Source organism: Anolis carolinensis, chromosome 6 (genome assembly GCF_035594765.1).
Source record: "Anolis carolinensis isolate JA03-04 chromosome 6, rAnoCar3.1.pri, whole genome shotgun sequence".
Taxonomy (NCBI): domain Eukaryota; kingdom Metazoa; phylum Chordata; class Lepidosauria; order Squamata; family Dactyloidae; genus Anolis; species Anolis carolinensis.
In genome coordinates, this window is record NC_085846.1 from 119,381,605 (window position 1) to 119,395,746 (window position 14,142).

At 48.2% G+C, this 14,142-nt stretch overlaps 1 protein-coding gene across 1 annotated transcript in view; it reads left to right on the forward strand.

The window, feature by feature from the left end:
• sspo (SCO-spondin) overlaps positions 1 to 14,142 on the forward strand; it is a 118,696-nt gene extending 104,554 nt beyond the window's left edge. Inside the window, exons 101-113 of the mRNA XM_062957862.1 lie at positions 3,313 to 3,515; positions 4,847 to 5,029; positions 6,164 to 6,291; positions 6,396 to 6,547; positions 6,697 to 6,743; positions 7,827 to 8,112; positions 8,397 to 8,454; positions 9,102 to 9,470; positions 9,876 to 9,971; positions 10,256 to 10,319; positions 11,843 to 11,973; positions 12,869 to 13,019; positions 13,970 to 14,142. Coding sequence (XP_062813932.1) covers positions 3,313 to 3,515; positions 4,847 to 5,029; positions 6,164 to 6,291; positions 6,396 to 6,547; positions 6,697 to 6,743; positions 7,827 to 8,112; positions 8,397 to 8,454; positions 9,102 to 9,470; positions 9,876 to 9,971; positions 10,256 to 10,319; positions 11,843 to 11,973; positions 12,869 to 13,019; positions 13,970 to 13,992 — 1,891 coding nt within the window. The 3' untranslated portion in view covers positions 13,993 to 14,142. The remainder of the gene's footprint in view (positions 1 to 3,312; positions 3,516 to 4,846; positions 5,030 to 6,163; positions 6,292 to 6,395; positions 6,548 to 6,696; positions 6,744 to 7,826; positions 8,113 to 8,396; positions 8,455 to 9,101; positions 9,471 to 9,875; positions 9,972 to 10,255; positions 10,320 to 11,842; positions 11,974 to 12,868; positions 13,020 to 13,969) is intronic.

Sequence of the window (14,142 nt, forward strand, 5' to 3'; positions counted from 1 at the left end):
GTAGAAGCGGACGCTTCTAGCTACGCGTTGGGGGCTGTATTGTCTCAGAAGGATTCCTCAGGGACCTTGCGTCCCTGTGGATTTTACTCGCGGCAACTAACACCCTTCGAGCAGAACTATACCATATGGGAGAAGGAGTTGTTGGCGATTAAGGTGGCGTTTGAGGTGTGGCGGCACTGGCTTGAAGGGGCACGGCACCAGATCGTGGTCAGATCTGATCACAAGAACTTAGAGCACTTGCAAACAGCAAAGAAGTTAAACCAGCGTCAAATCCGCTGGGCTTTGTTTTTCTCCAGGTTTAACTTCAAGGTGCAGTTCGTGGAGGGGAAGGCAAACTTGCGGGCCGATGCTTTATCCCGCAAGCCGGAATTTAAGACCAATGAGCAGGTAGTATGTCAGACCATCTTGCCTACTGCCTCTCTGTGTGTTGTAGATAATGAGCTTGGGTTACATGACCAGATCCTTGAGGCTCAGAAGGATGATGTGTGGACTCAGGAGCAACTGATGCTGCTCTCTGCAGGTAACCGTACCATACTGCCGCATCTCCAGGATCAAGACGGGGTATTGGTGCGTAGGGGGCAGGTTTACGTACCAGTAGGGACCCTCAGGTTGGAGGTGATTAGAGCCCACCATGACGAACCCATGGCTGGGCACTTTGGCAGGTTCAAGACCGTACAGCTTATCACCAGGAGCTACTGGTGGCCAAAGATGCGGCAAGACATTCTGCGCTTTTGTGACAGCTGCGCCGTTTGTCAGCAGAGTAAGACGCCTGTTGGGCGCCCTAGAGGGTTGTTATCGTCTTTACCTGTTCCGGAGAGGCCATGGCAAATCATTTCCATGGATTTTATTTCAGATTTGCCTAAGTCTGGGGGTTATACTTGTATTTGGGTGGTGGTGGATTTATTTAGTAAACTGGCTCATTTTATTCCTTGTTCAACCATTCCGGCGGCCCCTACGTTGGCCTTACTATTTACAAAGCACATCTATCGTTTGCACGGAGCACCCGAGGTGATTATTTCAGATAGGGCTCCGCAATTTGTGTCACGCTTTTGGAAACACTTCCATGAGTGTTTGGGGACTAAGTTAAACGTGTCTTCAGCTTTCCATCCGCAAACGGATGGACAGTCGGAACGGGTTAATGGGCTCTTAGAGCAGTATCTGCGTTGTTTTTGTTTAGATCAACCCACGGCTTGGGTAAAGTGGTTACCGGTGGCGGAATTTGCTTACAACAATGCGGTGCACACGTCTAGTCAGCATACGCCATTTGAGCTAACTTATGGTTTTCACCCACGGGGAGGTGTGGCGCCGTCGACCAATGTGGTCTCTTCGGACCCTGTGTACCGCTCTTCGGAAATGGCTGCATTGCATGATGTTGCCCGTCGCTTACTGTTGGAAGCTAAGGCAACGCAGAAGACTCAGGCTGACCGCCACAGGCAGGCAGGGGAGGAGTTGGAAGAAGGGGATTTGGTGTGGTTATCTTCCAAACATATTAAACAGGCTGGGGGAAAGTTTGCGCCTCGGTATTTGGGTCCCTTTCCTATCGTTAAAAAGATTTCTTCTGTTGCGTTTCGTTTGCGTTTACCGTCTAGTTTAAAGGTCCATCCAGTCTTTCATCGTTCGCTGTTGAAACTTGATACCTCCAGTCGTCGTGGTGCTATAGCGGAGGGTATCACTGCCACTTCTCCGCCATCGGGGGAGGAGGCCTTTGTGAGAGGGGATAGTGTTATGATTGAGCCTCATGGCTCTGTTACTGACAGACGTGGGCGTAAGACTCCTCGAGAGTCAGATACTCTCGAGGAGCGAGAGAGAAAAAGACTGCGAGACATATTTGCAGCACCATCTGACGAGGAGTCTTTCGAAGGGTTTACGGAGAGAATGGAGGAGGGGCTGGTTAGCTCAGAGGAGGATGAGATGGATTGGACTCGGGTAAGGGAGGAAGTGGGTGCCACTGGCCATGATGGGACAGAAGATGAATGGGGACCTTCAGGATTAGACCCATGGTTTAGCTGGAGGGATGGGACGGGATCCACAGCTGGAGATGCTGTTGGGCGTAGTCAGAGGTGTTCCAGCTCTGACGAGGAAAGTGATGAGGAAACGCCCGGGTTAAGGAGGACAGCTGACAGTGATGAAGATTTGTAACTGGCATAAGATGGGGCTTGGGAGCAATTGCAAATTGCGTTGGGCAAGGTAATCTGGGCAAACGCTTGGGATCCGTGTGTGTGTGGGACGCTTCCCTGAAGACTTGTGTGCTTTCCTGTGCTGTGACGTAAGTTGATTGGAATCCAGGGTCAGACGGCGGGAGGGATTGTGTGGGCATTTGTTTGTGCAAACCTGTGCTTACTCTTATTAGCTTGACCTTCCGTCGTCTTCTTGACGGACGCCATCTCCTGCTTTGAGAACTCGGACTGAACTGACCACGGCTTGTCTTCCCCCCTTCTTGGACTTGGAAAAACTACAAACGTCTGCTTCTGGCTTTGATCTACGGAACGGAACTGGTCTACTCAACTGCTACAATCCTTGGCTGATTTACTCGTGTTGGAGATCCTGTCTGCTGTGTGTGTGGGGGAGCGACGCAAGTTACTCTAAGCACAGTGTTGGCAGCAGAGAGGAATCTGCTGCCAATTAGTTGCATTCTTTGTATCTTTTGTTCCTTGGCTTTCGTTTCGTTTATACCCAGGCTGAAGCAAGCAGTTTGTTTTTACCCGGATTAAACTCCGGTTTAATCCGGTTTATCTTTTGAACATTTACTTTTGCCCCTTTTTGCTCCTAAAGGCAAAAACTGCCTGGCCCTTGTGTTTTACGGGCATTTTTGAGTTCTGTAATCTAATAAACTCTGTTAATTTGAATCTTGTGGCGTTCTGTCCTTGACAGTGGATTTTGGGTTCTTTTGATTTTATGTACTTTGGCATTTTTGGATTACTGCTATTTTGTATTCTCTATTCTGCTGAACCCTTTTTGGAATGGCCCTTTCCCCCTTTTACACCTGCTTTCTTCAATAAAGATTTTTAGTCAGAACTACTGGTGTGGTGGTGGGTGAAAAGGTGTTTCCCATGCTAGAGTGCAACACTAATTATCTCAATTTTGAAAGAAATATTGGGACTGTGAGGACAAAAAAGCATGTTTGGGTGACCCCATGATGCCTGTGGACTACAGGGAGGAATTGTATTTCTAGACATATGAATGAATGAAATATTTCCAGATCTCCATTAAGTGGCCATTTGCAACTCGGGGGGATCAAGGTGTATCAGTTTTCTGCTTCATTTGTGGCTTTTACTTTCTGTCTTACTTTCTTCCTTCCTCCTCCCCCTTTAGCACCTGTGTCAATGGCACCTTCATGTGTCCGGACCAGGAGTGTCCATCCTACGGAGAGTGGTCAGCGTGGGCTCCCTGCTCGGCCAGCTGCGGAGGGGGACACACCTTGCGCCACCGTCCGTGTCACGAGGCGCCTGGAGGGGCCCCCTGTGTGGCCGACACCATGGAGGAGGCCGTGTCCTGCAACCCACAGCCCTGCCCCAGTGAGTGTAGCCTCAGTTGATATTCACAAACATTCTTATTCCTGCCAAGAAAGGGCGGCGTCTTAATGTTTGGAGCAATTGCTAGAAGATAACTAGCAACTGGCAGGAGATTATTTGCCTTTGAAGGGCAGTAAAACTAACAGCTCTTTTGGTGGGGTTTTACACAAAACATTGTCTACATTTTTGCAAATAAGCCCACACAACCAGTTGTTGGTTGGTGAGTCCACACCTCGGTACATTCTATGGATACAATGGGTCTGCTCCAGTCGGGGTGGCAAACAGCCAACAGATGCCAGGTGCTGTAGGCTTTTTTTAGAGAAAGCACCTTCTGAGGAGTCCTAGCCTAAGAAAACCCTGTGAAAAAGTAATGGAGTTGTCATGAGTTGAAGATGCATACATATACCCTGTAAGGAAGCTATTTACGACTGCCACCCATTTGTAACGAGCTAATTACGACTGCCACCAATTTGTAAAGATGCAACCACCAAAGACTCAGGGAGGAGACCTTTTACTTTTTTTTCTTTCTTCTTATTCACTTTAGATGGTAGTGTATCTTGGTTTATAATATATGCAGCAGAGGCTTCGATGTTGGAAAAACAAGAACAAGTTTATTCAGGCACAGAGCTTAGTGGTTACAATGTTGTTTCTCACTTAGAGGTATTTTTATTAACAGTTATAATACTAGAATGAAATGAGTCAAACTCTCTAAAGTGTCACTTCTTTCTTTGCTACTTTTAAACCACAGTCACCCCTGTGATATATGATCACAGATTCTCTGTTCCTTACCAGGACACAGACTACATTAAATAAGTCACCAAACTTATTTTAAACCGACTCAAAATGAACAATTGAGTCTCCTTGATCCCCTCAACCTGGGATCAATCTTCCCTGTGCCTCATCGAGCACAGACTGACCCTCTTTTTAAAACTCTGCACTTCTTCAACTAAACGGCAGTTGGCTCCGCCTACTTCTCCATGGCAACCAGCCTCTGAGTGCTGAGATGCAATAACTGTAATACTTACCCTTTTAAAACACAAACACACAATTAAACATGACATCTGTTAACCAAAAATTCGTACTTCATTACATACCCACACACCCACAATACACAACAGCCATGTCCAGCCGCTGCTGATGACACAGAGTTGCATTGTGGCCATTGTGCTTGTAGTAACTCATTGGCTTATCCAAGGTAGCATGTGAATGTGGATTGCAATTGTGCATGGTGTTGGCAGCCCCACATACTGGCTCTTGATCCACTGATGAAGAAGGGGGCAGAGGGGAGGGAGGAGGACCCATCTCCCCTGAGCCCCTTCTCCTTCCCCTTGCAGCCGACTGCTTGCTGGGCGAGTGGTCACCCTGGAGCCCCTGCAGCGCCAGCTGTGGAGGAGGCGCCTCTGAGAGGAGCAGGGTCCTGCTGAACCCTCCACTAGGTGAGGAGGAAGATGAAGAGGTGTTGTGTCCAGCCCCACTGCAGCAGCACCGGGTGTGCAACCCTCAGAACTGCACCCCAGGTGAGTCACCCGGGACCGCAGCCACTCCCTGGTTCATTTGAGAGATTTCCTTTGGAGTAACAGTTTCTTTCCTTCCCATATCAAAGCTCAGTAAACTGGACAGGAGATAAGGGTTGGGGGCCACAATAATGGTGGAATGGGAGAGAACTTGGCCTCCTTCTAGAAGAGAATCAGGGCAGCTATGCTACTGAATGCCATTGTTTGTGATATCTTGCTCTTCCTTGCAAGGACAACTGCATCTTCGTAGGAGTCACACGAATGTCTACAGTCTCAGTTTAAAAATATGTACTTTCATACAGTCAAAGGCAAAATTTCAGAACTTACTTATTTCCCCAGGGTTTGTACAAATAATTATTGCATGCACCAATAAATGTAATAATAATGATGATGATAATGATAATGATAGTGATAGTGATAATAGTAATAATTGAATTGCAAAGACTGGCACAAGATTGGCACACTGGGTGCAGTGCCTAAAGACCTTGGCCTGCACTTAAAAACAATCAGCGCTGACGAAATTACCACCTGCCAGTTGCAAAAGGCCACCCTACTCGGATCTACATGCATTATTTGCCGATACATCACACAGTCCTAGACATTTGGGAAGTGTTTGAGGTGTGATCCAATACAACAGCCGGCACAGTGATCTCATTTGCTGTGTACTCATCTTGTTGTGTATCTAATCATCATCATCATCATCATCCTCTTTATTTGTATCCCACCCCCTCTCCCAAAAGAGACTTGTGGCCTTACAACAAAAATACAATATAAATAATAATAATAATAATAATAATAATAATAATAATAATAATAATAATAACATAGAACAAAAAATCATAATACAAAAACAAAAAGCAGCCATAAAAGATTAAATTAAACAACATGTACATATGTTTTCAAAGAAGGAGCCGCATTAAAAGGGGGGAACGGAAAGTAATGCAGAGCATCTTTAAGGCGGACTGGCTTTTGTTTTCACCTGATAAAGACCAATAACTTCAGATGTAATCCTGAGAGGCATTATGACCTGAGGCATAAAGTACAGTCGTGGGAGTGGATAGGATGTGGTAGGGCCCAGAGGGCCACAATTTCCACCTTCCTGGGTCCTACTCCGTCTCCCATCCCCTTGTTTCCCAGAATGTCCAGATGACCAGGTCTACAGCCCCTGTGCCAATGCCTGCCCGCAAAGGTGCTCCGACCTCCGCCCTCAAACCCAGTGCCTGCAGGAGGAGTGCCAGCCAGGATGCGCCTGCCCCTCTGGACAGGTCAGTGGGGACTCACCTTTGCAACCCCTTTCCCTTGGGAGGGTCCAGCAGAAAGAAGGCCCAAAGGCAGCTCTGGGGCTGTGTCTCCTCCCGACCCTCGGCAGGTGCTGCAGGTGGGGGCATGCATCCCCCTGGAAGAGTGCCCGTGCTCCCTCGGCCCGGCCCCTTCCTTGCCCTGGGCCATCAACCTGACCCAAGAGGAGCGGGACCAGGAACACCTGCCCGGAAGCATCCTTCGGCATCAGTGCAACAGCTGGTGAGGAGGGCGGCCTGGGATCTGTCCAGGGAGAGGGCAGGAGATGGGCGTAAAACAGGCTCAACTAGTGGGCCACTTCCTCAAGTGGGGATTTGAACCCGGGCTCCCACATGGCTCTCCTTTGATGGATTGTGTCTTTGGCTCTGCAGCGTCTGCCAGAAGGGAGTCTTCAGCTGCACCCAGGAGGACTGTGATGGTAAGAGTCACTAGAAGGACCCCCCTTCCCCACACCCCCATTGCTACACATTTTTCTGCAGAATAACAGTTGGCTCTTTGAGAGTCCTTTGGGAGAATAATTCTGGACAAAAATATAGCTGGCTTTTCTGGGAGAAAAAGTCTGAGTGAAAGAGTGGCGATTTTGTTGCAGGAATATAGAGGAGCCAAGTGCAGCACAGCCAGTTCCGTATATCAATTTATGGAAGGAAACAGGAGAGTAAACAAACAGGTTGATACTCTGGAAAAGTTCAAAAAGGTATTGTTGCAGGTAATACATCTCCTATACAAGGGCTGGACTTTAGCACAGCTGGCTAATCACCAGCAGCAATAGATCTCTACCGATTGAAAGGTTGGTGGTTCAAAGCCTGGGTCGGGGTGAGCACCCAGCCTTCATCCCAGCTCACTGTCCACTTAAGCAGTTCGAAAACAGTTGCGAGTAAAGAAATTGGGTTCTGCTTAAGCAGGGAGGTATTATACGTCACTATAAAAAGGAAATACCAGAAATGCCAGTGATCAAAGAACAGAAGGAAAGGTTTGTGATCAAGGGCTCATCGCCATAGTGGACGGAGCAACATGAGCCCTTTGTGCCTGGATTCGGACCCAAACTCCAGGACGCCGAAGTTGGAAAAATGCCGACATATACCTCCATCTGTCGTCTGTCCTGTATGTCCAATAGCATTGAATGTTTGCCGTGTATACGTTTTGTGATTTGCCCTGAGTCCCTTTTGGGGTGAGATGGGCAGATATAAATGCTGTAAATAAATGAACAAAAGCACAGATAAAACAAAGAATCTAACTTTGGTAGAAGAGTCCCTCATGCTGGCTCTCATAACTGTCTGTAAGGTATCTTGAGGCAGAGAGAGGCCTCCTTTCTCAAACAAATGGAAATAAAAGGAAAGACTTTGGGGGGGGGGGGGGGGAAGGAGGAAGTGGCCTCTCCATGAAGGCAGGAACTAAAACACCTTGAGTTGCATAGATCTAGGAAACGGAGAAAAACAGGGCAGCAAATTCCTCTGTGTACAAGGGTTGATGCTCCTTCACCTCCCATCTCTCTGCTCCACAGTGCCATGCATCTGGTCTGAATGGTCCCCCTGGTCCCCCTGCTCTGTGACCTGTGGATCTGGGGAGCAAGCTTCACGGCGTCTCCGGCTCCAGCAGCGCCTCTATGGGGGTCCCGAGTGCAAAGGGCCATCGGAGCGTTGGGCCCCCTGTTCCCTGCCAGACTGTGGTGAGAGAATGCGTTCCAACCTTCTCTTCTCCAATCTAAGCTTAGCTAACTACCCCAGCCACAGGGACGATTCAGTATTTGCATTGATCCTGGGAGGCTGGCTGACCTGTAGTCCTGGCAGGTGAGACCTACTGGGGCCGGGCTTTAGCACAGCTGGTTAATTGCCAGCTGCAATAAATCTTACCAATTGAAAGGTTGGCAGTTCGAAGCCTGGGTTGGGGTGAGCACCCGAGCTTCAGCCCAGCTCAGTGCCCACCTAAGCAATTTGAAAACAGCTGTGAGTAGATAAATTAGATACTGTTTAAGTGGGGAGGTATTTTATGGTACAATAAAAAGGAAATGCCAGAAATTGCTGATTATCAAAGAAAGGAGGAAGTCTGTGATCATGGGCTCTTTGACATGGAGGATGGAGCGACAGCACCCCCCTGCGGCTGGAATCAAGCACACCCTCCAGGATGCCGAAGTTGGGAAATGCCTATAAATACCTCTATCAGTTGTCTGTCTTGTCTTAACAGCATTGAATTTTTGATGTACAGTAGAGTCTCACTTATCCAACACTCACTTATCCAACGTTCTGGATTATCCAACGCATTTTTGTAGTCAATGTTTTCAATGCATTGTGATATTTTGGTGCTAAATTCGTAAATACAGTAATTACTACATAGCATTAATGGGTAATGAACTACTTTTTCTGTCAAATTTGTTGTATAACATGATGTTTTGGTGCTTAATTTGTAAAATCATAACCTATTTTGATGATTAATAGGCTTTTTCTTAATCTCTCCTTATTATCCAACATATTCATCTTACCCAACGTTCTGCCGGCCTGTTCATGTTGGATAAGTGAGACTCTACTGTATATGTGTTCTGTGATCCGCCCTGAGTCTCCTTCAGGGTGAGAAGGATGGAATATAAATGCTGTAAATAGATAAATAATAAATACTGTCTCCTGTTGACAGCCTCCCATCGTTTGAAGGGGAGCCAGACAGCTGCTGAATCCTTTTCCCAGTGGATACTGGAGTCTCTTCTCTGGAGGTTTTTAAGCAGAGAAAATCCACCCAGGGACCGGAGGCAGCTGTATCTCCTAGATCTGGCTTCCATGCATAAAAGCCACCTTTCTCTCCCGCTGCCACCCTTAGAGGCAGATGGAGAGACAATGGGAAGCCCTCTGCCCCTCACCGTGGCATTTTGGGAGAGCGGTCTCAGCAGCCTGGCAGGGTCAGGCTTTCTGACCAGGCTGATGCTCTCCATCTCTTTCTCCTGGGTACAGCCTGCCCAGTCGGGGAAACCTGGCTCCGGTTGGGCCACGGGGGCCCCTGTGAGCGAAGCTGCCTCCAGATCTACCAGGATCCCCCCCAGAATTGCAGCCGAGGGGCCGCAGAGGGGTGCGTGTGCCAGCCGGGGCTCTACCGGAACAGCAGTGGGCGGTGCGTTGTGGCTGCGCTCTGCGAGTGTGAACACAAAGGCCGGACATACAGGGTGAGTGGGAACAACAGGAATTGCATTGGTATATGTGAAATGCCTTTTTCCTGCCTTTCATGACCAAGAGACTCCAGGTGAGTTAGATCACCATTCTGGGCTCAATAACCTACCATATCAACTTCAGCTTAGTCTCTTTGGTAAGCAGCTAGGCTGGGAACCAGGCAGTGGGAGCATGTCCCTTGCTGAATCTGCAGGATCTTCTGGACCTTCTGATGCCCTCAGTCCTGTGTCCTTCTTGGCTGCCTTTTTCTTACAACAGCTGCTTTGTGGAGGGCTTCAGCCCAGAAAGCGGTGCTGGGTCCTTGACCTTTGGGGCCCCTCAAGACTCACTTGGGGAGACCACCCAGAATGTTAGGGTCCCAGTGTCTTCTGCCCGTTACCTCTCTTTCTCCTGCCTTTCAGGCTGGTGCCCAATGGCAAGATGGCTGTGAAACCTGCCACTGCTTGAACGGGAGGGCCGAGTGCGAGGACGGCTGCCCACCACTCACCTGCCTTGAGGTACCACTCCTGGAATGCTGAAAATCAGTTTAGGAATGGGGAGGAAGTGATGGTGGGGGTTGAGAGTGGGCAAAAGGCACTGAAACCGAGTCCCCATCTTCCCTTTGGCAATTTGGCTTAGACCAGGTCCTACAGTTGTGCAGAGAAAGAGCCGCATTGCATTTGAAGGAGGATTGCCTCTAACTGGGGATGGTTGAATGCAAGCCTAAAAGTTTTTGGCCTAGATTCTGCAACAGGTGCTCAGCCTGAGCACCAACAAGCCTCTCTTTGCAACCTTTCCTCAGGGAGAAGCCAAGGTCCAGGAGGAAGGCAGCTGCTGCCCGGTCTGCAGGAAGAAGGAAGCGCCAGGTATGTGAGAGGTCCTGGGTCACCCTATCTCCTCAGACCCAAAACCGCTTTGCAGGGTGGATGTTCATCCTTCTGTAGGCCATTCCTTGGATTCAGGATCAAGCAAACTTCCAAATCTGCTGTGGATTGGCAGTCTGTGCATCCAGCCTCTGTTTAAAAGCCTCCAAAGAAGCTTCCACCACATTCAGAGGTTGTGAACTGAGTGTGGGGGAGAGTCTCTTTTTGGATTATAACTCTCAGAATCCCCCAGTTGACATTCTAGTGGGAGGATTCTGGAAATGGTGGTCCAAAGCCGGAACTGTCCTGAGTTCTGACGAGTAGAACATGGCATTTCAGGAGGAAAAGACTAAAGCTTCACGAAACCTGGAGCAGTTTGTTCCTTGCCAAGCTGGACATCTCTCAGCTGACAGTGGACTCCTTTCACATTGGGATATACTCCGTTTATATCAGTATGCATCTCATATTTTATAAGTCTGAATGCATCCTGTATTCAGGCAGGGTGCATACTGATCCCATCATGCCTGATTCTTACATGTTGAAAATACTGCTCTTCAACTCATCATGCCACGGAAGACTGACTCCTCCCTATCTTTTCAAATGCCTCCCATTTGTTTGAAATTTATTTTTGCTATATTGCATGGAATTGATATAGCATGGAAGTCTCAAATACCATTCTTGCAATAGTTTAGCTGATGGAATGCATACTGATTTTACAGTCACACATAAAAACAGCACCTCAGAACCATATTAAGTAAATTTAAAAACCACGATTAGAATCCCATGCACAATTACTCCATTTCTGCAACGTTTTGCGGACGGGTTTCAACAGATTACTGATGGAATGGGGCAAAAGTTATGTGATGGGAACCCTTCAGAATCGCATTCAAGGAGTCTCAGAAACAGAGCATATCCCGATGTGATACGGTTCAGTGGTTTTGCAATATATATATAGACTAGCTGTGCCCGGCCACGCGTTGCTGAGGCGAAGTATGGTGGTATGGGAGATAAAGTATTGAGGAATTGGTGGTAGTTAAGGTCAAGGGTCAAGGTTTTCCCCTGGCATTAAGTCCATTATAAATGGGTTATATAGCTGTGTGGAAGGGCCTTGAGTCTACACTGCCATATAATCCAGTGCAAATAAGATAATCTGTGGAAGAGGCCTAAGTGAGGCCTAACTCGGCTTGTCCCCTGGGCTGAGTGGGTTGCTAGGAGACCAAGTGGGCAGAGATTAGTCCTCTAACTGGCAGCAATTGGATAAAAACAATTATTCCTTTCCCTCTAATTAGGACTTTTCTTTTCTTTTCTTTTTGTTGTATCAACCTAGAGGCGTGGATGATGGGTTGTGTTGTCAAATTTCGAGGTTGGGGGGCCTGTAGTTTTGTTGTTTTGTTGGTCGCCGTGATGCCATCACACACACACACACACATATATATATATATGGATGGAATGGGTTTTTGGGGGGTTGGGGAGGTGGATTGGGTGAGTACTGTGGACTGACCTCCATTCTTCCTCTGCCTTCCTAGAAGAGCCACAGTCTCACTGCCAGCACATCACAGAGCTGCGCAACATCACCAAGGGGTCCTGCTTCCTGGCCGATGTGGCCGTGAGCTTCTGCAGCGGGTGGTGCGCCTCCCACACCAACGTCATCCCAGAGGTAGGCCAGTAGACACACGAACCTTCTTCAATCCTAAGGTTCACCCGATCAGGCCTTATTCTTCGTCATCTCCCCTTTTTCACCATTGTTAATTATCAGAAATATTTTTTTAAAAACTAGGTATTTTTAATTACAAAAATGTGAGTCAAGCACTGAAGGAGTTGGATGGGTGCAATGACTCAGCGAAAGCTGTAGTTCTATATAAGCGGGTGTGCCTATATCTTAGTATGCCACAGTGAGAGAAGGCTTCAGAGTTAGAACTCACTGTGAGGAGGCCTCAGTGGGAGGCAGGCCTCTGTCTTAGTAGGCTCACTGTGAGAGAATGCTTCAGTGAGAGAAGGCCTCTGTGTGAGAAGCTTCAGTGAGAGAAGCCCCAGATTGAGGGCCTTATGGGTGAAGGATGCTATGTGTAAGGCTACTGTGTGAAGCTCCTGTGTAAGTTCATTGTGAGAGGAGGCTCTGTGAGAGCGAAGCTGTTTATCTGCATGAGAAAGAAGCCCTGCGTGGAAGCAAAGAAGGAAATATAAAGAACTTTGTGTTATGGAAACCTTGTTTTTGTAAATAGTGCAACTATATTATTTTGCTACAAGGAAAAGATAACATTGGTCTGTGTGTTTTTGTTCTTTTTCTCACTTTTGGCTACTGGTGCTGGGTCACACTGCTGCTAATAAGTTACTGTGGGTCTTTTGTTAATAAGCCCACTTGCCCACATTGTGCGCCACCAGAATTGTGGACCAAGGGGTGGGAAAGGAATGGTATGTCAACACTCTTAACAAGTGCCAGCATCCCATTCCTTTCCCAGCCCTGAATGAGGCCTGCATCCCATCCTTAAGTCCTGGCTGGAGCTGGAGCTATTGAACTGAATGGGTTTACCTTTGTCCCAACCATTCTGTAGGAACCGTACCTGCAGACTTCGTGTGAGTGCTGCAGCTACCGCCTGGACCCAGTCAGCCCCGTGCGCATCCTGAACCTGCAATGCCAAGGCGGAGAGACGGAGCCCGTGGTCCTCCCCGTCATCCGCGCCTGCGAGTGCAGCAGCTGCCAAGGTGAGCCTGGGCCATTGTGGGCGTCATGGAGGAGCCAGCCTCAGGGGTATAAAGAGTGTAAAGAGTTCGAACCAGGCCTCCCAGAAGACTGAAAATAGTACGGTACTGGGAGTCCTTGCATGTGTTTAATTATGTTACGTTTAATATTATGAATCCTGCAGCCATCATTGGCATAGACAGCAAGCCCGGGCTGTAGCGCAAGCTGGTGAGCAGCCAGCTGAGACCAATCACTCTGACCAAGAGGTCATGAGTTCGAGGCTAGCTCGGAGCCTGCATTTGTCTTGTCCTTGTTCTATGTCATGGCATTGAATGTTTGCCTTATATGTGAGTCCCCTTCGGGGTGAGAAGGGCGGAATATAAATGCTGTAAATAAATAAATAATAAATAAATCCTCGTGTCACTGAAAGAGGAAGGAGAACATCTTCCTCCTGGCATCAGTGGGACGCAAGGGCCAGACGGGAACGATGCCGTTTGTGATGATTACATACATGAAAGTGTGGCTTACATGCACCGCACACGCCTCTTTTCAGGGTACCTCCACATTGTAGAATGAATGAAGTTAGACATTCATACTTTAATGGTGGTGGATGAATAGTTTTAAAATAAATACTTTATTTATGGACTGCCCTCTCTCCCCAGGGTGACTCAGGGCAGTTTACATACAAAAAAAGGAAAACATTCAATGGTATGGGGTTCTGGGATTTGTAGTTTGGTGAGGTACCAGCACCAGTTGTTAGGAATTGTGGGAGTCGGAGTCCAAAACGCCTGGAAGGATGAAGTTTGTGCATGCCGGTGCCAGGAAGGCATTTGTAGGGAAGCTTGATGCAGAGCCCTGAATGGGAAGCAGCCCAGGAGGCAACTGACCAGGTGAAGGACCCACTCGATCTGTGGTGGAAAAGAGGTCTCTCCCATCTCACCCCCCTTTGACCCTCCTTTCTCCCCCTGCACAGGTGGGGACTTCACCAAGCGCTGAGGACGGCGGCCCTGCGAGGCGGGCAGCCTGGACATCTCCCTCCACTTTGCCTCACTTCATGCCAGAGAGAGACCCCCGGGCATCGCACCACAGCTCAGTTCAGCCTCCCCTTTCTCACAAACTCAATAAAATCACCCACCAGCAGCAAGA